This window comes from Pelecanus crispus, chromosome Z (genome assembly GCF_030463565.1).
Source record: "Pelecanus crispus isolate bPelCri1 chromosome Z, bPelCri1.pri, whole genome shotgun sequence".
Classification (NCBI taxonomy): domain Eukaryota; kingdom Metazoa; phylum Chordata; class Aves; order Pelecaniformes; family Pelecanidae; genus Pelecanus; species Pelecanus crispus.
The window spans coordinates 45,944,355-45,969,090 of NC_134676.1; the positions used below are offsets into that span (position 1 = coordinate 45,944,355).

At 41.6% G+C, this 24,736-nt stretch overlaps 1 protein-coding gene across 1 annotated transcript in view; it reads left to right on the forward strand.

Moving 5' to 3' along the window:
• The window catches only part of AOPEP (aminopeptidase O (putative)), a 193,290-nt gene that overhangs the window by 160,562 nt on the left and 7,992 nt on the right, over nucleotides 1–24,736 (forward strand). Inside the window, exon 13 of the mRNA XM_075727096.1 lies at nucleotides 8,630–8,746. Coding sequence (XP_075583211.1) covers nucleotides 8,630–8,746 — 117 coding nt within the window. The remainder of the gene's footprint in view (nucleotides 1–8,629; nucleotides 8,747–24,736) is intronic.

Below are 24,736 nucleotides of genomic sequence, written 5' to 3' on the forward strand. Positions count from 1 at the left end.
CAGAATTTTCCATGTATGTGCCAATTTCTCAAGGGAAAAGAAGATACTTCTTCAAGCTAGCCCTTGCTCAGTTCTGTTGCAAGGATTTTAGACTGAAGAGGTAGCTTAACTGCCCAGGGTAGTTTCTAGAGATAGGATTTGGCACTTTAAGTACTGGGTGATGAGGCTACTTGGCCAGTAATTTGCAACATAGCAAAGCTTAGAAAAAAACAGATAATTTTCTTTGGCTTTGAGGGTTTTGTACCTCTTTCTTCTTCTAGTACATACAGTCAGAAAAATAAAGGAAATCTGCTTGAGGGTGCTCTCACTGGTGGTTGTGGCTAGCATACAGTGATAATGATTCTTCAATTCTTCATTTCACAGTTGGTAGACTGGCCACTGAAACACTGGTTTTCAGTGTCTCCTGTAGTCTGCAAATTTCTTGTAATGTCTCAGAGGACACTCAGTGGTCTGTTTGTTGTCAGAGGATCTGGATAATGGTCGTTCAAGGTGAGATGGTTTATACTGCCATTGATCTCGGCATCAGTGCATAGCCTGGAGCAGCTGAGACCGAGTGTTTTGGGTGGACAGATAAGGAGGCAAATACTTCCACTTCAGCATCTGCTACAATGTGGGTATGAAGTCTTTTCACCAACTGCTAACTAACACTTGTTGGTTTTCTGTATGAATCCTTTAATTTGTAGTAGTCTAAGAGTCTGGAAAGGAAAAAGAGAGTTCTCCATGGCTTTGTTTATTGTAGTTAGATGAACAGTGTGCTGACCCTGAAGTGCCTCTGTTGGGTCTGCTGTTAGATGAGAAGGTGGTCTTAGTGCCAGCTGCTTTCACACGGTTGGAGAGCACGAACCACGGGGCTGACGTTCTGATCACCTCCTCAGTGCTGGGGAATTCTGAGATCAAGTGAAGGGTAACTGAAGATCTTGCTGTTGCCAGCTTCAACTTCAGTTTGTGTCAGAGCGATTCTGTCTGTTCCCAGTGTGCCTAAATAATGGTCCTGTGGAGTGTGATTTCACACGTGGAATCTCGCTTCTCATGTCGACTTTTCTCCTGCCGTGGCCATTGCATCTGAAACCAGGAACAGCACATGCTGGAAGCACACTAGTAAGTGGCAGACATGATAATCTGCATTGAATAGACAATGTGTAGCCTATTATGCTTAAAAGGGAATTATTATGCTCGCGGGTAAAGTTATGGTGAAACATTTCTTTGAGAAAACTAGGGTTGAGGGAAAGCACTGTATAACTTGACTGAACCTGTCGTGGAAGCCACCTGGTTTTCATTTTGCTGGCTCAGCAGTATGTTAGATCATAAAGGTTTAATCATTTTTGACATTTCAGTGCATTTATATTAGATTGCAGATGCTGAATTTCTTCATAAGTGGATCTTCTCTCCATTAAGTAAATTATGGGAAAATATTTTCTACTACAGCTTAAGAAAAAAATTTTCAGTTTATGGACTGGTAGCAATTGCTGGCTTTTTAAGAACATTACTGGTAATGTGTACCCAGAATATCAGACACAGAACGTGAAACAGCTTTAAACTTTAATTTATGCTGCTGATTCCCAAATTGAAAATCAGCTTAAAATATTGGTAAAATTAAATCCTTGCATTCTCATCTCACAGTATTGTAACATATATACCCACAGCTTCCCTGTCTGCTTTTTCTGTCATGCTACCCTACAAATATTTTCCAGTGTTAAGAAAATCAAATGCTACGTTTGATGCATAAGTACCAAACAATTCGGTGCAAGCAGTATGATGTGATTTGCACAGTGATTTGTACAGTGTCAAAATCGCATTTAAATGCAACAGGACAAAAAAACCTGCCTGAATATGGTGAAGTTTAAGCACATAAGTAGTCCCAAGAGCCTTCCCCAATTGGGTGTCTGTAACATTTAGGGAAGTACAGCATTGGTTATGCAAACATTACATGACAACTCAATGTTAATTTAGGACAGGTTTTGAAGAAGGCATCTCAAAGAAGCAGCCCCGTTTTGTGAAGTGCTTGACCATCAGCAAATCCTCTTTCAAAAATGCTGAATACATTGCTCAGAAAAAGTTTCCCAAGTTTGTTTCTTTGTGGACACATTAGTGTTATCAGGTATAGTACAATTAGGTATTAGTGTATCAGGTTAAGTTACAATTAAACACGTGCACAAAACCTTTTTGAACCCCCCAGAAGCCCACCTTAAATTTTAGCTGTGTCATAACATTTATTGCTTGCATATTGACAGTTGCACTCTGATTACTGCTTACTTTTGTCCTTGCATTTGAAAAGGAGCATTAAAAGGCAGTGGAGATCAGGTCACCTGACTTGTGTGCATACTTAAGTTTGTGTGGTTCTTTGGGATTTGTGTCCTTCATCTGGCAATGTTTTCATATGCATGGCCAGAATAAGTCAAACCTTTATATTTGAGTAGGTAGTGGCCTTAAAATGATTTCTGACATAGATGATCTGTTTCCAAAAATAAGAAATCCTTCATTTCAATATTATAAAGAGGAAAGTAACTGGGAACTAAATGCAAATTCAGTTGTTTCTTAAATAAATTGCTCTCACTGTCATTTTTATGTCCTACTAGTATGAAGCAAGTGGTACCAGACTTGTAAATGTCCCAGAAACAGTATTTTGAAGTGTAACACAAATCAAATGCTGATGAACTTGTTGCAATCGTTACTTCTTGAAGTAAGACTTTTTGAAGCAAAGTTCATAGGAATTTCTTTCTCATGATAAAAACCCAGTACAATTCCTGCTTTTTGTTTTTAAAATATATATTGAAAAATTAGTTACCAAGCAGAGAAAGAACAGTCTGAGCAGAGATTGAGAAAAATTGCACACAATGGGAAGACATTTCTTAGGAGTGTAGTTCATAGGCAGACAAGAATGTGTTACAGAGAGAGATATTTATTTTGCTTTTAAATATAGTGAGGTCTCCTTATCTTTCATAAACGTTCGAAGGAGAGCTGTTTTTTCAGCAAGAGGGAAGTCATAAACAAACTGACCCAAATAAAGTTAAACAGAACCGTCTGCTTCGCTACACACTTTTGAAATTTTGTCAGCCTCTAGCATAGATGGGTTTTATTTTGCAAACCGGTTCAAAGCATTTTTTTGTCAGCTGCAGATTACTTTTTTTCCTGCATATTAATCAAACTGCAGACTAGTTCTTTCAGAGTTAGACTCTCTTAAGTAGTGTATCGCACTATGCTAGTTAACAGCTGTTAGCGTGGACATTTTTATTGAATTCATATGCTACTTGATATGAGTACATTTTAGCCCCTGAAGGGGGGGAGCCTTGTTTTCATTTAAAAGAAGTCACTGTGCAGATGAAAACAGCATCTGAAGAATATTGTTTGAGGTAAACAATGACAAAGTCTGTCTAATAATGTTGAGTAAATACTGTTTTCTTGTATTTTCAAGCTAAGAGTTTTCTGGACAGTTTGAGGAAAGCGGGGTGGGGGGGCCGTGCAGATTTGTTCTACAAAGGTTTTTTGTTTAATTGCAGCCTGCAGAAAACAGCCCTCAAGGCACATCATCTGTATGGAGAGTTTATAACGTGAGATTCATTCAGGGATTTGTTTGATCAGTTCAGAGTATAGGCTCAGAGATGGCCTGGCCCTATAAATCCCATCTCCTGGACTAGTAGCAGTGCTTTCTTATCTGCAGTTAATGAGGAAATTCTGTCTGAAGGGAACCATTCACTATTGAACTCTGGGGTGGAGCTTCTCCCTTTCTTTCCTAAGAGAGGGATGGGAAGGAATTCAGTTTGACTTTGGAAAATCTTGTAAAAATGTAAATGAAAAGACATTTCATGGTTGGGGGTGGGGGGGGGCAAGACTACCTTCTCGCAAAGAAATAGAGGAGAAATACATTGTGCCTTAGAAACGTGAAACTTTTCTGTGTAATTTTCAAAGGTCAAATTGCTTTAATTCTGTTTTGGGCCTTGTTTGTGTTGTATTTCAGCCAGCATTTTCCAGTGCACAGTAGTGATTTTTTTTTTTCCTTTCCCCCCTGTTTTCGCTCAGTGTAAACAGTTCCTTGCTGTGGTTACACAGACAAATATAGCAGAGAACCCTTTTCTGGGAGAAGAGTCTCCCCATGCATTTCTTAACCATTTTTGGGAAGAATCGATCTATCTGTGCATGCGAGAGAGGGAGGCAGTAGCTGTAAATTGAAGTGACATCATATATATTACTACCATTGATCCGCTTTTAGACTAGAGCCAGGATAAAAGGAAATGGCATCAGGGAGGAAGTATGCTCGTTTAGGCACAGATCCCAGTGTGATAATGGAGTAATAATAGAAATCACGCCACTGTCAATCGGTTGCTGCATTAGTCTGAGGCACATTTCCCCTCCGAGGAGGTTTTCAATGACTTCATTCAAGTGCAGGCAGGAGCAAATGGGATATTCAGCATACCAGCTGTACTACTTTAGTGATTTGTGTCCTGGCTTGGGGCTGCAGTGCAAGCGCTGGTGCTGTGGATGCTCAAGTAGATATATCTGTGTCACATTTCATGGCTGTGAAAGGTCAGTAGTCAAATGTTTCACTGGCATTTTTTCTAGTATAGAGGGTGAATCTGGCATTTATTGCATTTGTTAATGTAGGAATTGATAAATATGGTCCTTTGCGTGGGTGGTCTTCTGGGATGCAAGGTCAATGACCTCTGTAGCTACCATACCAGATCTTTGAAGAGACAAGATTTGTTTTCTTTTTACAGGTTTTGCTTTTTACAGGTTAGGGGTAGGATTCAGAAAACTCATAGTTTTGTTCCAGGATTGTTTGTAGAAACCCTTTCAAACCTACTAATGTCTTGAGATATTCTTGTAACACAGTATAATGGCTTAAGTGTCTTATGTACTGATATGAATAAAATACAAAGTATGCTTTTTCTTAGTTTCCCAGATACTTATAAATAACATTGAACATCAGCCCCAGTAAGCTGCTTCGGTAATAGCCTAAGTTACATTTTTAATTTGGTTAATTTTCTTTAATTCTTTCATCTTGCCTTTTTCAAATACAGACCTAGTTTTGGTACTCCCTGTCATTTGCAGTTTGTTTTAGAGGTAACAGCCCAAGTGTTTGAACTTTAAAGCCACCACATCAGGTAACACAGGGGAAGCAGTGGGACAAATGGCTCTTTAGTGGCAGGACAAAGTGAATTCTGAAAAGGCTGAAGAGCTGCAGGAGAGGTTTTACAGTCTTAAGGGCAAGATAAAGCATATAGTGCTGGGATACAGCTTTATAGTGGGGATGATGTTTAATTATATGGGACATGACAGAAAACCTCTGGTGTGCTTGATCGCAAAATATTAATTTATTCCCTCTTTGTAGTGTCAGTATTTGCAACTGGGGGAGGGGGAACGCTGGGAAAAGTAGTGTGATTACCATGCAGCAGGCATAGGTTGGGACAGTAGTATATCTACTACAATATAAATAGATGCTGTTGCAGCAATAATTACTGTAATGAAAACTATTTCTTGATACTTGCCACGTTTCCTGATTGAAGTTACCTACTTTAATAATTGCACGTATTTGAGGATTTTGAATGAGCATGCTCCAATAGAGTTTGGAAAGTTATTTTATATACCTATATATATATATGCATTTTTTTCTAACAGGAAGACTGAAATTTTGTGTTTGGGGTGTTATGGTTGTTTTCTGAATGTTTTCAACATGGAGATAGACATTGACACAGTGAAGTTTATCCTGCTGTATTCTACTGTAGCTGCGTTGTGTGGGTTTTTATGTATGTTAAATATTCAATATGCATTCACAGAATATGAGAATATGATTAGTTGTAAAGGGAAATGGCTTCACAATATTTTAAAAGAAATTTACTTTTTGTTTGCCCCAGCATTTATGTTTTGGTAGCACTTAAAAGCAAGATCCACTTTGTATTAAGCATAAGTCAAATGGAAAATTGACAGCGTGTACCCCAAACAATTCTCATGGTGTGAAAGATGAGAAGTAACAGGTGGGTGGGACAAATAAGGATGGTGGTGGTGAAAATGAAAAATAATGGAGTGGGGGGTTTTTGACTGAAAATTCGACTGCAATTTTATGGAGTTTATTTACAGCCATTGGAAAGCTGCTTTGGAGATAGTGTTATTCATATCGCTGTGTTTGGGGAAAAGAGATTTCCAAACCCTTGAAGGAAAGTTGTAGTAGACTGTCGTGAAACTTCAGCCGAGCTTTCTGCCTCTTTGCTTAGGATAGGTTTTTCTCTTAGGCAGAGTCTCTTTTATTAAAAGAAAAGGGTAAGAAATAAAAGAGCGTGTTCCTCCTTTTATTTTGTGTTGGAAGCAGTGGGAGAACAGAATGTAATAGCTGCGCCCACTAGTGCCACTTTGGGTACAGGTCTGTCAGCATTCCTTCTGCTGGTGCCCCCACCCTCTCTGCCGGTGTTTGCTAGCTCCTACCTGGCACTTTAATTAAACTGTGAGCTGGAAACTGATACGTACAGTCTCATCTTGGGCAGCTGGAACGTGGGAAAATAACAGAAACCATGGTCTCAGATTTTTTTCTCTGCAGTCTCAAATCTAAACTGATAAGAGTTTAACCTGTAATTCTGAAAACTCTTCACCCATAATGCAGCACTAGGCAGAGGTAAATTAAGGACATGGCTGTTGCTCTGCTGCTGTGCTTTTGTTGGCTTCAATGAGATTCTGTAATGTTATCTTAAACAATTGGTTCCTGTGGGCGAATCTGTATAGCAATTATACTGGAGATATATTATAAAATAATAACTCTCAGCTGTCCCGTACCTAGGTATTCAAGCAGCTGTTCTACAGTTTCTACAAATTAAGTATTGCTCTGCTGTCTTTGTAGTTAGCAGAGAAAGCTTTCTTAATCAGAAGTTACCTTTCTGTGCATGGTGTTCTGCAACATTTCAGATTTTATTAGTGTTCAGAATGAATTCAGCTTCCAAGCAGAGCCACTTCGCAGAAGCCTTCCCTGTTTTATTTTTTAGAGTGTCTCACCATCCCCCAGGCAGCTGCTGTTGGACTGTGCAATAAACATTCAAGTTGGCATTTTAGCAGTTGCCCTGAAATTGAAATATTCTATATTTTTAAATGTCTGACTATTTTTAACAACCCCATTTTGTTGGCAGGCTTCGGTATCACTTAGAAAATGTTCCAGTGAGAGCCCGTAAGATGTGGGGTTTTTTCAGTCTCCAATTTTAATAACAAAAAAAGGAAGGAAAACAAAATGCAAGGAAATCAAAGCATTTAAATCCTAGAGATCTCTTTTTCTCTTTATTCTGATTTAGGTTCTAATGCTAAATTATGTCAGACTAAAAGGGAAGAAAATGTCGTGTTGCTTGGTTAGTAGTTAATGGTGATATTTTACAGATTAAGACTTATCAGAATATCCTTGATATCTTCATGGACTTGCTGTCAGAGACCAGGGGTCCAGGCTTGTTCGGCCCACATACACAGCCCTGGCTGTGGGGTGCGTTGTGGGAAGAGGCATTTCCTATAGCCAACTTCATTTTGTACCTGCTTAGTGCATTGACGCAGCAGAGGGGGACATGGGCAGCAAGGTGGGAGCAGAGAATCGCCAAATATGAAAGCTGGAAGTAGTGTTAAAGTAGCAGGATATCTTTTTTCATTGATATGTCTGGAGAACATTAGAAGTGAGCAGTGCTGGTTTCTTTTTGTGTGCAAAAGCTTAAATTCACATTGTTCCTCCCTTCCCCCTTCCTCTTTTGGTGTCCCACAATGATGGATGGTGGGGAAAGTTTTGGGGCATATAACAAACTTTTGACTGATCACCCTGAACCCTCAATTTCCAATAGATGTTTCCTGGCAGCTGGTCTAATTTCTCTCTGAGCTCTATTTGAATTATTTATTTGTTCATCCAATAAGCCTATTAAACAGAGCACTTAAGCACTTGCTCCATCAGAGTTCATGTGCTTTTTCTTTTTAAGTTGCATTAGGTTCAGCTTGAAAATGGTAGGTTCTGGAGTCAGGTGACTAACTACTAAATATATATACATGTATAGATAGATATATACTGTGTATGCCACAAACATAACGTTCATGCATCTTTACCATGTAATGACGGATGGCTTGTGACTCATTACACTAGAATATGCCTCAAAATGTGTCGTTACAACACTTATTTTGTGGGTCACTTACTTTGTCATGTTTCTTTGTTCACTGTAAGAATATCATGCAATTGTTTGTGTAACAGATAAAAATGCCACTCTTAACAATTATGCATTTATGTGTCTGGTTGATTCCTGAAATTATGCGCTGTAAATTGCTCTCTTTTTTTATTCCTTCCAAGCCCAAACAAAATGGAATTACTTAGCATATGTATTCCATAAAAATCTTACTTAATAAGCTATGATTATGTTTCAATAAGATAAGCATGGTTTAGATCTGATCTAACTACAGTAATGAAAACCATGGAAAATGAGTCTTAATTGCTTCCCAGCTCAGAGTTGTTCAGAACACAGACACGTAAACCCTGAGGTTTTTCGGAAACCAGCTAGAAGTTCTTGTCATATTTCAAGCACATGCTGGAAGTACACAGGTTATCACAATCTTGTCCTCTTTGGTTTGTTTCCATTTAATTGCTCAGTCAGTAGAGATCTTTATTCACACATGGCATTTATTTTCCTCTTAGCTTCTCCCTGACCAGCTGGTCTTACTTCTGGAGTATCTCTTGGAGGAGAAGACGTTGTGTCCTAGAATACTGCAGTGCTTAGAGAAAACATACCAGCTCCGGGAGCAAGATGCCGAGGTAATTAACTTTTTAAAAAAATCTCCCTAAGATATGCCATTACATTGTTGACTATGAGTGATAGTACATAGAACCTTCCACTAGGATCCAGGCTTATTCAAGTTCTTTCTTCCGTGTCTAAAACTGAAATCGTATGTTTCTAACTGCAGTATTGTTGCATCTTCAGTTGCCTTAACTACTCAGTATTTCTGTGTGTATTGTGTAGGTCCAGGTGTGTTTGCATACCATAGTAGGAGACAGTGCAGCCTTGATGTCATTACTATTGTACATGTACCTTGGCCAGCACATTTGCTTAAGTGTTAAATTTCTCACTGTGTCATGGTGACCGTGTGTTAGAGCTCAGTTCATTTTAGTTGTGTGTATTGTCTCCAAATGCAATTGTGTCTGTTACAGTCTAAAATTATTCTTCCCCACGGTCAGCCCATATTGTTCCTCTTTGAGCGCTCCAAAAGTCTTACGCACTATTTAGAAAAGTTTGCTTTCCAGAGAGACTACAGTATGTTCTGGTTTAGGGCATGAGTTTTAAGGGGGAATCAGTTCTTCTCAGTTGCTTCTAGTAAGTGCCAGGGATATTAACAATCCCTGAGGAAAACGCTGTTTTATATGATATTGTAAATATGCCTTCCTTATAACAGGCATGTATGAGGCTAGCATCCTTGCTCCAAAGAGCTTAATGTCTTCCGGGAGCAAACCAGCAAATCCTTATTACCACACGCAGCACTGGCTATTATGTAAAATCCCATGGATTTCTCAAGCTGGGAGAGTTGTGACAAGGCAGCTGAAGTTGTGTCTGAAAGCATCCTTGCAATGAGTCTTTGCTTTGAGTACGTGGTATTCAGGAAGGGAGGTAAGAAGATGGAATCAGTCATGAAAATAAAGGATGTGTAGATTTATGTAACAAGGTTTAGTCATGAAGTAGCATGTGATCAAACTAATGGGCAATGAGGAAGCATGGTAAACTTCACATGACATTTGACTCTTGTTTAATTAAGAACTACTGTGAAGGCTGTGGCAAGTCAGTGTGCATGACTTACCCTGTTATAATTGGAACTTTATGGCAATAATTAAAATTTGAGGAGAGATTCATTCTTTATTTAATTCTTATTACTCTTATGCTGAAGTTGCTGGGTGGGTGCTTATAAACACTTACGAATCCAAACACTAATGTAAAGACTGAATAAACAGAGGTCTAGCTTTTTCCCAGGAAAAAATGGACAATATTTCGACTGTTGTTGTTTACTGCACCTTTTTACTTTTTTTGTTGATACAGGTTTCCAAATGCCAGATTTGTTTTTAATTAGTACTTGAACGAACATTTCTATTTATAGGTATTAGAATATATTTTAATCACATCTGAATACCAGCGAAATGTCAGGGGTTCTATAATGGGAAGAGGAATTAATAGGGAGATAGATCAAAGCAATAGCTGTGGTATTGCTGCTTCATGCCTGTGAATTGTAAGCACCAGGCCACAAGCTTTGGTTTCTCAGGTTTTTCCTTTCTCTCCACTTCCATGCTTTCTTTCTTCCTTGCAGTGTCATATAAAAGTACACAAGCAATCTGTGTCAGAATTTTTTCTTTTTTTAAAAAAAAAAAAAAAAAAACAAACCTACAAAATCTTGGCCTCAGTGAAAGGAGCATAATCTCCATTTTATTTGACAAGGTGAAACCAAGGGCTTAGCAGACGTTGAGAAGTACAACTAAGATAATATTACCATTAGCATTTTACCAGTCATCAGATGCCAGACACCTACAGCCCTTTAAAGGGAACGTTAGCTTACACACCGTCACGTACCTGAGGGAAGGACTATTCAAGCCTCTTTTTTAGTATGTGCACAGGGGAATTTTCCTGTCGTGACCCAGGCACAAAGAACCGTAGTCCAAGCCTGTAGCTGAGCTGTTCTTGTCTAGATTTGATTTGTGAAAACATTAATCATTTACAGTGATCCTGTTGTGTTACTGGAGTTCAAATGTTCTCAGTAACTAAACATCAGAAATGGATCATTAAAAATACAAGCATAAAAAATCGCAGGCAGGCCAATAAGAAAAGAAAACTGTCAATGTCAGAGGTTTTATTCAGGGATTTTTGTAAGTAATGATGTCAGCTGTGTTCCATCCAGCAGCAGAAAGTTAAGAAATAAGAACTTGTTTTCTTATTTCTGACAAGTAGCGTTTAAATTCACATTAATCTTCCGGTAGGGATTAGCAATGATATGGCCAGTAGTACGTATTATGTGAGACTGGTACACAAAGAAGTACGGGTTTTTGTATTTTAAACAAAGTTTGGCGTTAAAAATTGTACCTAAAATGTTGTCTGCACACTTGGGAGTTGGAAGGCTTTCCCTGTGTCTATTGTAGGTAGCTAAAAGGTCTTCCTGTAGCATCAGAGAGAATATAAAGAATAGTGTGTATATGTGCGGCTGAGTACTCTTGTGAGGGCAAGAATGTTCCCCACTTTGTAGTACTTATGTGGAAAAAGTGAAAGATTTGGATAATCTCACCTTGTCAGATAAGTGTGTTGGGAGGAGTAAAGGAGACACTTGCCTGGTAGATTTTACTGTTGGGATAAAATCAGTAGAGAACCAGCCCTCTGCCTGTTTTAAAGGACCTGAATGTTCTGTATGGACACTTGAGTCCTGTAGCATGCTGGCACTGAAGCATCACACCGAAGCTTGCACTGGGAAAGTATTGGGGAAAAGTTGCCCAAGGTTGCTTGAGACGGGTGGACTGGAAATGGGATACATGTGCTTTGGGCTTGTTTTGTCTTTTGAGTTACTTTACAGTTCACTCATCGAGAAGCCTGTGTAAACACAGCTCACTAACTCAAGTTTCACAAATGCTGCACGAGAGCTCATTATTGGGGGTCATTTTGCCTTACACAAGTACAGCATGGGAAGTCCCAGTTCATGTTCCATAAAGCTTTTATATCTGTATTTCTGAAGCATCTTTACTTCTACTTCAAAGCTCAGCGCACCTGTTGTAAAACGGCGTGCACCTGGTAGTGTCTGCACTTGCCCATGGCGACATGCAGGTCTGTCCTCAGTCAGAGAAGGTTGCCAACAGCATTATTTGGTACTCCTCACCGCTTGTTACCACATGTATGTCCAGTCTTACCAGCGTAAGGGCACACCTTACTTCAGAAAGGAGAGGAGGGTTTGCAGCAGGCTGTCTGCCTTGTTTTGATTCCTTCATAGCAGCCAGGAGAGGAGACAGGTATGAGTCAGCCTGTGCCTGGAATTTAACTATCGATCTCTCTTCAAGGAGGGCTCACCTGTGTCCTCCCTCCTAAGCTGAGGGATCTCCTCAGCAACTCAACATAGTTCCTGTCCTCTCTCAAATGAGGTCTCACCACAGATATGTAGCTTCACAGGAGGGTAGGTCAGCGTTAGCCTCTCCCTTCTAAGACAGACACTGATTTGAATGCTTCAGCTAAAAAAAAAATAAAATCAGAGGTTAGGTAACATATTTCTGATTCATAATGCATAAGCCATCTCTGATAGCAACCTTTGAACCGCAAGAGCCATCAGTGAGACACTGATGGCTTAATCACATTTCAGACTAGTCTGCCCCCAGTCTTGGATGCTGCAAGAGGCTTGTAGGGCATTTGCCTAATTGCAGAATTTGTGACTCCCTGCTACTTTTTTCAGGCCACATCTATAACAAATCATGATTTCATTTTCCATTTACTGTTCAAACCTTGGAACACCTCAGAAGGCACAAAACTGCAAGTTTGTTTTCCAGAGATTAAATTCACTGATATGAATTATTTGAATTGAGCCTATCCAGTACATCTTTAAACAAAATTTTGAGAGCAATGAACATTTCAAAGTTTAAAGCCATTTTTCCATCACCTCTCAGTGCCTTGAACCCATCGTGGCTCAGACCTTGTCAGACAAGTGGGAGGCAATTGCATGAAGAATGATTGCGTCCTCAGTTTTCTTTTCCTGTTCCCTATTTTCTTGCTGTGCTGCTTCCTTTTACGTAATAAGATAGCTCATAGACAGGCTACATCTCCATGACGTGCCACGTCCTGTGTCCAAGAGAAGCATTATAGAAGCTGGCTGCAGTTTGAAGTCGACAAAGTCCAGCTGGAAGTTCAGCTGACTGAGGAGAACTGGGATATGTTATAAAGCAGCTGCAGCTGCCATCAGACAGCACAGTAGGATAATAGAATGGAAGGTGGGTCTGTGGTTGGTTTTGGTTTTTTTCTTTCTGCAGTGGCCATTCTATGCATATATTTAATTTATTCAATATCTAGCATCTGGCAGAATGTGGAGAGTTGGTCTGCATGGAAAGTTTCTGGTTGTGAGTATTTTTTTAAGTCCGCCTAACCTTGACAACACCTCTTTAGATATGACTATGCTAGCTTATCTTGTTTAAGCATAGGCTGTTGAGGACTCTCATTTAAAAAAATTGGAATCAGTTAGTTACAAATATCTAAAGACAACACTGGAAGCTCTAGATAGCACTCAGTGAATTTGTTAAGAAGAAGAACCCTGTGATTATGGCCATTATTTCTGTTCTAACAACTTCATTTGATCAGGGAGAGGCCTGTAACGTGTGTACACAAGATCACAGGATGGCTGAGTAGCCTGCAGAATAGTAAAAAAGGTGACAGGAAAAAGACCACTAAGGCCATAGGAGAAGGGCGGTGGATTTGTGCAACACTTTGTCCTGTTTAAGACTTGGCAATATTTCTGCAGGTATGTTTTACTTGTTGCTGAATTACCTAAGACCTGGTGATAAAACCCACTGAATGTGGATGAAGCAGAAAGATTTATGGTGTATTTCCCAGACTTTTCACTGTAGAGTTAGCTTTTCTTTCTTTCCTGCTGCAGGCATCACTTTTCTATAAAATATCTTGCCTGCGCAACATATGGAAAGTTGCTTTGTTAGTTTTCCTTGTCTCAGCAAGTTGGCTGAAATGCTCCTCACTTACATAATGCTTTCCCTGTGTTCAGGATCATAGTGTGGTATATTTTGAGGAGAGAGGGGAGACTAAAACTGTTTCTGCAGAAAATGTAAGTAAAATGAGTTAAGATCATAATATCGTCAGTCATGTGGGTGGCATAAAGCCATTCTCACACAACTACTTCATTGTGCCTGAGGTCTGCCTGTGAGACCGGGGCTATGAAGTGGTGGCATCTTGTTTCACTGACAGAAATCCAGTCATGCTAACACAAACCATATAAGGTGCTTGGCATCCTGAAAGTGGTGAGAATTGTGTTTAGGACAAAATAACTTTGATTCATTGATCTTTCCTAGTCCGTGAAAAGCTGGCAGACATGGAAGTACAAGTGAATTACAATGCGCTATCTGTCTTGCCGCTTCCCATCCGATGGAGACTGCATCGAGCTGAGCACATTCTTGCGCTGCGTTATTCAGCTGTCCTGCCGGTTGCGGCTGGGCATTGTTGGAAGGCGCCCTTACGGAACAGAGCTGTGTAGAGTGCACTGTAAAACTGGCTGGGAAAAGGGAACTGCTCGGGAAAGGTCAGTCTGTGCTCGCAGGCAGACAAGGCACTCGGTGTCCTCCCGTGGGGCAGGGGCTCAGGAGCAGTCTCCAGCTTTTGAATAAAATTAGCAATGTGTTGCAAGTACCTCCACGGGCTTGCCAGTCCTTCTTGACTGGACCATGGAGCAACAGATAGGCACGTTTCAGATAGTGGCATTACAGCCGAACAGGGAGATACAGGATCCTTTTCCTTTAACCTATGTTATTGTTGGTATGAACCACCAATTCAGTAGATGAAAAGGGTAACAGCTTGAGCTGATGACCATATTACAGGGCATTATTTTCTTCAGAAGATAAGTGAATACAGTAATTTTTTGTTTCTGCAAAAGTAAAAATAGTTTCTGTACTTATTCCATATTTAAACATACAGCTTATTACTCAGTTTCAAGTCAGGAGGAGATGCCTTATTTTGTATATCAGAGTATGTTTTGCAGGACTTTACAAAGCTGCTGTGAAAATTTATCATGGATGTAAAACAAATTTCACCTGCCTTTTCCTTTCTTAACGTTGTATTCAGAGCATTATTGTGGCACTAGAGAGAGGTAGGATTACATTGAAGAATTTTTTATTTGCAATTGAATTGCAATTAGTAATTCAGCGTTGTGGAACTAGGAACTTAGAAAAAGCTCTGTAGAGCAGTCAGCCTGCATGCCAGGTTTGTTTCTGGAATGAATCAGTTTTGAGGTTTGTATACGCAACCATTACTGAGGCGGTATGTTCATTAAATGGAAAAGAAAGAAGAGAGAAGAAATGCGAGTTTTTACAAAGTGAAATCTCTGTACTATTATCAGCTTTTCATGCTCATCCTCACAGAAATATTAATTTTTTCCCAGTTCTTCTCCTGATACTTTCCTTGGCGAATACTAGCAAAGAATATCTCACTGTCATAGAAAATCTTTCCCATTTTCACCAGTAAACGGGCTAATTTCAGAGTACAGTAGACTATCCCCATCTCCTACAAAAGAAATGCATTGACTGGAGCAGCAGCCACTTGTCAAAAGGTCCTCTGTAATCTTGGTATGTTTTGAGTCTTCCCCCTGTTTCATGTTTTTACTTGTGTTGCATCTAAATGCAGTTTGCAGGCTCTTTGTCGCAGATGGTATTGGTATTACTATTGATAGAGACAGTTTTTCACAAGTGTGCATTTGCACGAGTTGGATTTTTTCCCCAATGAAAGGAACTTTGAAAAGGGTGGCTTCTAGGAATATGGCACTTGCTTCCCAAAGATGAGGCCCGAAATTCAGTGTGAGGCTAAGAAAATTGGAACAGGATGAGCGCAAAACGCTTTCAGTAACAGCACTGGGAGTTGTCCCCTGGCGCATGTGACTTTCATAACTGAGTGGATGTGTTGGGATGAATTTCTAAGACTGACTGAAGGATAATCTCAAGTAGCTATAATTCAGGTTTGTTTTGTTGCTACATGCAAAGTATGAGGGCTTTTCCAGCCACTTGAGAAGAACAGAAAATCCCTCTATCAGCATTAGCTCTCCGAAGGGCATGATCAGAGCACGAGATTTATGGAGCACTGGAAATAGCTTTGCACCAGTCAGCACTCCTGATCCCGCGCCCCTCCAGGAGCCAACAGCAACACGTTTGTTCCAAGTGATCTCACTTGCTGCTGGGTGGCATTAACAGGAGTTTCCAAGCCCCTGACTGGTGCCGTTACCAGCGCTGCTCACTTATCACCCCTTATTTTTCTAACTGGTTTTGGGACTTAATTTCCTCCTTATCTGGCAGCCCAGCAACGTAGCAAGACTTGGAAAGTGGGGGAGCTGATGGTAAGAAGGAATGAAATATGGAATGGGGTTGGTTTGAGGTTTTTTTACTGTTTATACAACGAATCCATGGAGGAACGGATTGGAGATAGTTCCTGCTTTTCTGTGTCGTATTGTCCAGAAAGGAGAGTGAAGTGGTGGAGTCCTCGGGGCTTCTGAAATCAATCCCAAAGGTGTTCTGAATTGGGTGCAACTGCTTTAAATGAAATTTTATACAGTATTTCTGTGTAGGGCAACACAAACCTAGCGCTGTAATACAAACCACCTGGCCTTGTCATGAAATTTAAAAGGTTACTCTGTTTGCATATATATGATAGCACTGACATAGCAGCCAGGATGTCAAGGAGAATGTAATTTTAAAAATCCAAACAAAAGCTCCTAGCTATCAGCAGTAGTTTTTTTGTTTCATTATGAAGCTGTAGGCATTTTTCTGCATGTGTGGTGCATCCGCTTTGTTTGTGTGGTGTTTGGTTTGTTTTTTTTTTTTAATTCTGAAACCCTGAAGGTACTTTTTATTTAAAATAAAATGATCTTGAGGCTGCATTGAAAGAGCTCATCTAGTACTTCTCATTCCTGTATAAAGGCTGACTGCAAATGCAGGTTATGCCTGGATAGGACCACAGAGTTGGAAAAAAATCAGCTATGCCATAAGCCTGTGAGCTCTAAATAGCGCAAGAAACAGGACAATTCAAAACTGTTAACCGTAGCTGGTTCTGACGTCATTACCTTAGCCACACAGATCTGGTCTCACCGCTGAGCCACTGACTTAATAATGTGTGGGTAAAAGTCTGCTGTCCTCCTTTCAACTCCGTGCCATTTAAATACCTTTGGGGTTGAAGTGTCCTGGAGAGGAATTTTGTTGTGTTCCACATGGGGTAAGCGTCATCCTAAGCAGCTATGGTCATTGCGTTCTTGGGGGCAGGGAATAGAAGAGGAGAAGATGACTCAAAAATGTGAAACATGGAGTAAAATTTAGATGTTCTCATTTCAGGAATGAGCATGTTTCTTCTGAGTTTATAAAATCAATACATATTTTACTTAAGAATTTTTGCTGGGGGTTGGGAAAAGGGGTGTGTGATGAGAGTGATGTGAAAGGTCTTTGTCTTTAGAGTCAAAATCTTTGTTTTGAAAATTGGAAGCAATGTTTTAAACTATGCAAAATTGGAAGGATGTGAGCATGGGCTGGGTAGGCTGGCTGTGACCTAAGCTGTGGAAAAGCCAGGCAGCCACATTGTTCATTGCCTGGAATTTGAGTCTCATTTTCATATGGAGCTCCAGATTCTGTCTATGACAGTAATCTTGCCTGGAAATTACAAATGTTTGGACCACAGTCACTGTGGGAGACCGAAGATAAAAGGAAGGCGCTTTTTTTGCCTCTAGTTACAAGAGGGAGGAGATAGAAGTAGAGGGATGGAGAGGGGGGCATAAGCAAAGAGGATAGCTTACTGTTGCCTTGATACTTGCAGCAGCCTTTCCTTTTGGTGAACAGGAGTTATCATTTAATAATAATTGGTAACAGGCCGTTGATGTGCTTGATCTCAAGTTCTTCAGAGCTAGATTTCTGCTTCAGATGTATGGGTGTTTATGTGCTTTTTCCCACTACAACATTTGGTTTTATAAGCGCAGCACGCTTTTATGTGCATGTATAAATAGCTTATGTTGAAATACATATACAAACACTTTATGGGTAAAAATGCTAGGCCGACTTGGTCTGGAGACATCTGGGAGAGACAGTGGTGATAGGACGTATTTGAATCACTCACAATGTTGATACAAAAAAAAAAACAAACGGTGATATCAGGGATATTCTAGCCGTTATTTTAGAGAGGCGTTTCAGTAGGGTATCAGAGGGAATGTGGATGGGTTTGTACGTGGGAATGTGGATGGGGTTGTACATGAGATGGAGAGGCAGTTTACAGTAATGCATTTTGAATAAGGTATCAGTTGGGACGTACACATATGCCCAAGCCATTCTTACCTTGCTGCAGGTATGGCACTTGTCCCTGCAGTACCTCTTGGTGGAGGGGGGAACGTGAGGTTGGGTGTACCTGAGTCTGGGACCCAGTCTTCCTTCCCCTCCCTCTGAGGTACAGGATCTCCCGTCGTATGCAGCTACCCTCCCCACAGCACCCAGCTGGGAGAAGGGACAAGCAGGGATGGAGGGTGGGCGGCAGCAAAGCCCCAGGAGCACACCACCAGCCCTCCAGCGGGCACGGGGAAGGCAGGAGGTGCTGCAGGGTCGGGCACACGCACAGGGCTAGCACTGTGGGCAGTGGGGCTGGGACCCACCATGTTCTGGTGCAGAGTCCCACTGGGACGCTAGCACGTCTCCCAGTGCCAGGGGAGCGGGGAGGTTTGTGAGGCAGCGCAAGCCTTTCCCCTGCTGCCAGCCAGAAGGCAGCTCTGCTCCTGAGAGCCAGCAGCACCACAGCAAAGCGAAGCTCAGCACACATCTCCAGTGAAATTGTTAAAAAGGCAGCCGATGACATCTTTTCTGCCATCTCCATCTTGCTGCAAGCTGTGAATGGCGCTAATGCTCTGATGTGCCGAACAAGCAGTACTGAAAAGGCAGGGGAAAAGGGGAAGCATTTGTTTCCAGTATAAGTAGTGCATTTATGGTTTTGATTAAGGCTTATTTTTAAAAACCTTTGTTTTTCAAATTAAGTGAGTTCACATGCTGTGTTAAACATTTCCTTACCTCACATGCACTGTGACATAGGAGCTGCTCCCCCCAGCATGGAGATGGGGGCAGCGCAAATGGGAACACGGTGAGAAAAGCCTTCGGGCACAGTGGGGATGCGCTCTCCCAGCAGACGCTGTTGCAGCTGTCACGCTACCTTGGTGTTGGTGGCCCTCTTCTCATCGAACCATGCTACAGGTCACTGTCCTGTCATCGCTTTGCTGGTCCGCTGTGAAAGAACGAAAACTGGAGGCTAGGTCCTGTTGTGTGTCTGTCTCCTGTTAGACAGGGCGAGGAGGGGCAGGCTGAGGAGCATTAGGATTACAGAATTAGGCGTCCTGAGTCACTTATTCACAGTGACGGCTTCGACACCAGAAGAGAGACATTGCCTGTGCCACCTTTGAAGAAGGATTAGGCATGGCTTCTTAGTCTCTTGCTTTTTCTGACTTCTTTCAGAAAATTTTCTTCTACCAACGTGGATGTCATTGATCACAGATGGGGCCCACGTAGGGAGAAAAGTGTCTGCTGTGTAATTGGGAGCTCTCTGTTTGTGAACCTGAGGTGGGGAAAAAAGGGCATTTGTCTTTTCCAAACAAGTCCTCAGCGTGTGCTTCATTGCCAGGAATGAATCTTGTCCTGAAATGCTGCCCTTTGGTCGCTATGCCTCTCTGATCACAGAGAGCAGCAGGGTTGCCCTTCTCTCTGCTTGGACTTTCCCAAGCAGTGTATTTGGTGATTTCCTGGGCTTCTGTATGCATATGTGGGAAAGAGCCTCCACACTGGCTGTGGAGAAGCACATGTTTTATTTGGAGGTGGAAGTGGAGTCATGTTTACGGTCTGTGGGAGCTGGAGAAGAAGGATCTGATCATGTTGCTCTTGAACAAGGCTGCGGTACTACGGAAACTTTTTAACAGTAAGGTTCAATTGCATTACGTAGAACTGGGTGAATGCTAAAACAGGAGCGTGCAGTTGGAGGGGAGGGATGGGAAGAAAATACATGCCCATAAACTACATTTATAAAGGTGAGAAGTTTCAAGCTGGCACCTGTTGCAAACGGAGGCTTGCACAGCTATGGGAGCGCACTGCCTGACCTTGCAGAGTTACAGGTTCAAATGCTGCTGGTTGTCCCACAGTGTGCCATTGACCATACAACAGAATTTGCTTTTTAAAGGCTTCATTGTACAACACCTCTCTTTTCTGTTACTAAATGGAGGCAGTTGCTGTGTGAGCTCTACCCATAGCTCTCATCAGTGCTGTTGAGTGGAGGAAGGAGAGACAGGGCTTGCAAGTTTCTTCTCCCCTGTTGTGAGCACTCTTCATAGTATGCAGTTGCTTGATCTATGCAGAAATACAAATAGAAGGAGTAAAATGAATTAAGAAAGTAGGATATTGCTACCAATATTACCAAAAATCTAAAGTCTGGTTTTCTACTGAAATTAGATTTTAAGTTGCTTTTTAATGACCAGTTCATACTTCAGGTTTTAAAGCATAGTTCTCACAATGACAATTAGCTCCTGACAAAAATCATTTTGATTAGTCAGCCCATTATTACCTTAGCGTTTCCTGAATGACCGTGCTACATTTTGCTGGGTTGTCAGTGGGCTAAGACGCTCACACTGTGGGATGCACAGAGGGACAGTAGGTTGTCGGATGTGTCAGGAATTGGCATGCGGCTACTCGTACAGTCAGTGATGTCTGATGCAGAGCATGATGGGGCTCAGTGAACTCAGCCAGTCTCAGGTCCAGCCACCCCTGTCCCCACTGAACAGCAATTCCTCCCAATACTCAAAATAAAATGCAGCGTGAGTAAGGCTACCAAAAGCCATTTTTAAAATTTGAAGTGTTATCATATTTTGACCATTGCTCTAGAAAATTGAGTGTTTAATTCTGAGAAAGAGCATTGCACTGTAAGAAACAGCATTAACTGAACCCTGACACTATGAGGGTCTCAGGAAAAAAGGTTGCCATCAAAGATGCCTGCTGCTGTGACACTGTATCTGGCCCATGGTTGTTTCTTTGGCCCTGCAGTGTTGTCAGAGTGAGTGCTGCAAGACCTGAGAGATAACTTAGGCTATGAAAAGTCCAGGAGGTTTTGGTCCAAAATACAAGCTCATTTAAGCTGTTAGACAGCTTCTTTACTCAGTCTCCTGACACACCCTTGGCATGCACAATAATTGCAATTACAGAATCCTTGTCAGAATGATGAGTCCATTCTGCCTGCATTCAGTAGGTTCTTGGATATTGAGTACATTTTTTTCAGATCGCCAAACTGGTACTCTGTCAGCACAGTTGTAACACACATGGCTGTTTCACTGCTCCTCCTGAGCTGCTTCAGCATCCCTGATCGTCTTAATTGGGTAAATGTTCATGAAACGAAATTTGCATGCTAAAGCATGCACATACTGTGGCATAAAAGATAGGAATGCCAATTTGAAATTCAGACTGTACAGAATGAGAAGTCACTGATGCAGCCCGGCTGGTGTATTAAAGAGTAACTATTTCGGCTAAGATAGAGGGAAAAAATTAGATCATTAAATGCACTGTAAAATTGGCAATTCTTAAACTGTAATTCTTCCATGTTAAGCAATTTTAAAACCTGTTTTTTAGTCCAAATATTGCCCTGTAACATGTGGCATTGTTCCTTAGTTATCTAGGAAAATGATCTAATACTGAGTCCAATTTATGTGTAGATAGGAAAAGACTAGAGATAAATGCTTTCAGATGGAGCAGAACAACATTCCGGTGCTCTGGAGATACCAGCTTCCTTCTTGTTAATCAAAACTAATCTGTAGTAGCATAGCTTGGTTATTTGAAAAAGTTTCTTTGTATTTTTTCTTCTACAAATTAGACTGGAGCCTGGCCTCTGAGACTCTTTAATTAACATTTAAGATTCAAGTTGTTCAAATAATTTTTTTCAATAGAGTCGGAACCTGTCCTTTATAAAGATCACATATGCCTCCTACCTTTAATAAAGGTTCCGTTTTGTTGGACAATAGCTCTTACTGTATTTCAAATTACCCCATTTTCTAAGATCTCTAAGTATGTTGCTTTTGTTCAGTGATTTAGATTTGTTGTCTCATGGCGCCTTTTAAATTGGATCCAGCTATTAGCAAAATGTACTCATTTTCCCTGAAGCTAGTCTCCCATTCTGCAGACCAAAGGCTTAGTAAACTCTAGCTTTTTTCCCTCCCTTTATTAAAGGCATGGTTTAGATTACTTGCTTTCTAAATCTTATTTGTAGGCCTCAGAAGTAAAATATTTATTTTTTGTGTGCATATATATGATTGAGAACATTAGGAAGCTAGAGCATTACAATATAACATATAAAGCTTTCTGTGAGGATGTTTGTTTTAGTCTTGTCTGATCATTTGTGTGGGGCAGGGGAGAATAACATGGATTAAGCAAAGTAATTGATCACCTGGGTAAGAAAAAAAGTCAGTTTAATTTAAGACCTGTTCAAAACAGTTTAAAAATATTGTTTCTCAGGTATATCACTGGGAGCTTTTCTTTTGAAAGTCAAGCCACTTACTTGGTGCCCAAGATGGGTTTAGTCAGTCAGCTTCGAGCACCATTTCCCAAAAGGTCTTGGCCCAGGTTGCTAAAACAAAGGGCCTGTCTTAGAGCTGGATTACTAGTATATTTTATATAAGTATTTATTTCAGTTAAATAATCTCATGCAGCAGTCTGCATTCTCTGAAAACAGACTAAGACAGCATAATTTTGGTTTCTCATTGTCTTCCATTGCACTGTCAAAATACAGCTAATGTTTGAGTTGCAGATAATAGTGTGCAATAATGTGTATTTTTCTTAAAATGAAATTAAAAGATAATATGAGACCACTGGAGTTATTTGCATAAGCTGCTGCTCCTAAATTTGGGACTCTGCTATCTGACAGTAGCATCCCTTCAAGACATTTCATCTAGGTGCTAGCCAATAGTTAGATCTTGATGGCTGATATTTATGCAAATGTAAGAGCTGGTTTCCAAATGTCACAACTGAGACAGCGAGTGTCCCAGTGTCTTCCTGCCACGGAATTGTGCCTCAGAAATACACTACTAATACGGGTGGTGTCTTGCAAAACTACAGTAACAATCTTTGTTCAGCTTAAAAAGCTGGTAACGGAGGCGTCCACACCAGCTGCAAAAGCAGGGCAGGAGGAAAGAACAATTTCCAGGCGATGAAGATCCATACACGAGGAACCTGAGGTCCCAGCAAACCTCCATTGCTCCCCCAGCCACCTCTCCCCATCCTCAGGAGTACCAGCCATCAGTCACGGGCTCGGAAGGACAGCGCTCATCCCGGAATCGGAGGCTGAGAAAATAAATTGCGTTTCCAACTATGGCACGTGGGTCTCTGCGGCTGCCAAACCAGTAAGAGCGTGGGTGGGTGGGTGGGTGGGCAGTTACAGGTGTTGCTTTAGATCCAGACAACGTCGTATGTGCTCTCTGCCAGCAGCAACAGGAAGGGTTGCTGTAAATTACTTTTCAGGTTTCGTTTATATTGTTTATGATGTAACCAGCCAAAACGACATACGGTGTGCATCTCTGAACCGTGCAGAAGAGCACAGAGAAATGTACAGAGAGAAAATTTGGAGAGGACTGATGAATTCTTATTTTCGCCACTGAGTATTTGCTCCTGGGAGGAGCAGAAAAGCCAAGAAGAGCGTACACAGGATGCGGTATGGTTAGCTCAGTCCTACCACAAGCTACTTAGTTTTCAAAATTTTCTTTTGAGACTGGTTTGCTAAAAGTGCCCGTTCACATGACTCATTCGTTAGGCTGTGAAGCTCTGGGGCCCGTTTTACTTTTCCTGCTCAAAGCATTGGACGAGATGTTGGGAACTGCATTTTTTTTTTCCGTTCTTCCCTTATGCGAATAAAATTCTCATGTTTGTGGTATCAGCCTAGGGCATGGATTATACTAGAAGACCTACTTCTTTATAGTGCATGTATCTGCAAAATGGCTGCGTTTGCTTTAGCTGCAGTTTGTGTTACGTGGCCGTCTGCCCGCCACGCCGCACGGAGGGCAGGAGGGTAGCCGATGCGTACGCTCGGTCCAAGTGGTCGTGAAGATTTCGGTGGCACTGTTGTAGAGGTCACCCCCTGCCCCTCTCGCACTCGGAGCCAGCCTTGGCTTCTGTGCTCGGCTTACTGGGGTCCCGTAGGAGACACGGGAGAGCCGGCCGGCCCGGCCGCCCAGCTGGTTGCACAGGCGCTGCGGCAGCCAGGGGTTCTCCCGCAGTTTGCTCAGCCTCGAGGGCACGTGGGGCTTTTCGGAAAACAGGAGGCAAGCGCGTAGTCTGGGGATAACAGGCGCGCGGCTCCTGCCCCAGCTGGCAAAGCGCCAGCGTTTCAGATGCGGAAACCTGCCAGGATTCATGCTCAGCCTGGGAAAGAAAAGGGGAAACGTGAGAGAGAGAGAAAGAAAAGTGTGTGCTGTCCCAGATCTCACTCAACAAATAAATATTTTTTCTTTTAAGCTATTTGAAAGGAGGTTGATTGCCAAGAACAGGAGCCCTGTGGAGGAAGGAACAATTAAGGAAACTGGCACGGCTTAATTCTTCTGTGTTTTCCAAAGCCGTTGGGATTCAGATGATCCGGCCATGATGCAAATGTAAGGCAGACGTACGCAGCGTTCGTTAGTGTGCGAGGAAGTAGGACCACATGAACGCCTTCACAGGGAGAACTTCTGTTCTCCTCTCCGTGCAGCTGTTTTGGTTGCACCAGGAAAGGCATGTGGGGGACGAGCTGGCTTGTGTGCTGTGCGAGCCAGGTCCCTGCTGCTTACTGAAAGTACTCAGAAATTGAGGCCCTAAACTCTTATGACCTCCTCCTTTAGGATCAGTAAGTGTTTTAAGAAATGCAGGGGAAAAAACAGCTTCACCGGGGGGTGTGAAGAGAGCCCCATCCCAGAATAATTCGCTGTCGGAATATTCTCACGGAAGGCACAGTTTGAAATCTCGACCTGACACACAAAGTTGACTTCATTGCTTACCTCATGGGTAAGTTCTGTAACTACTGGA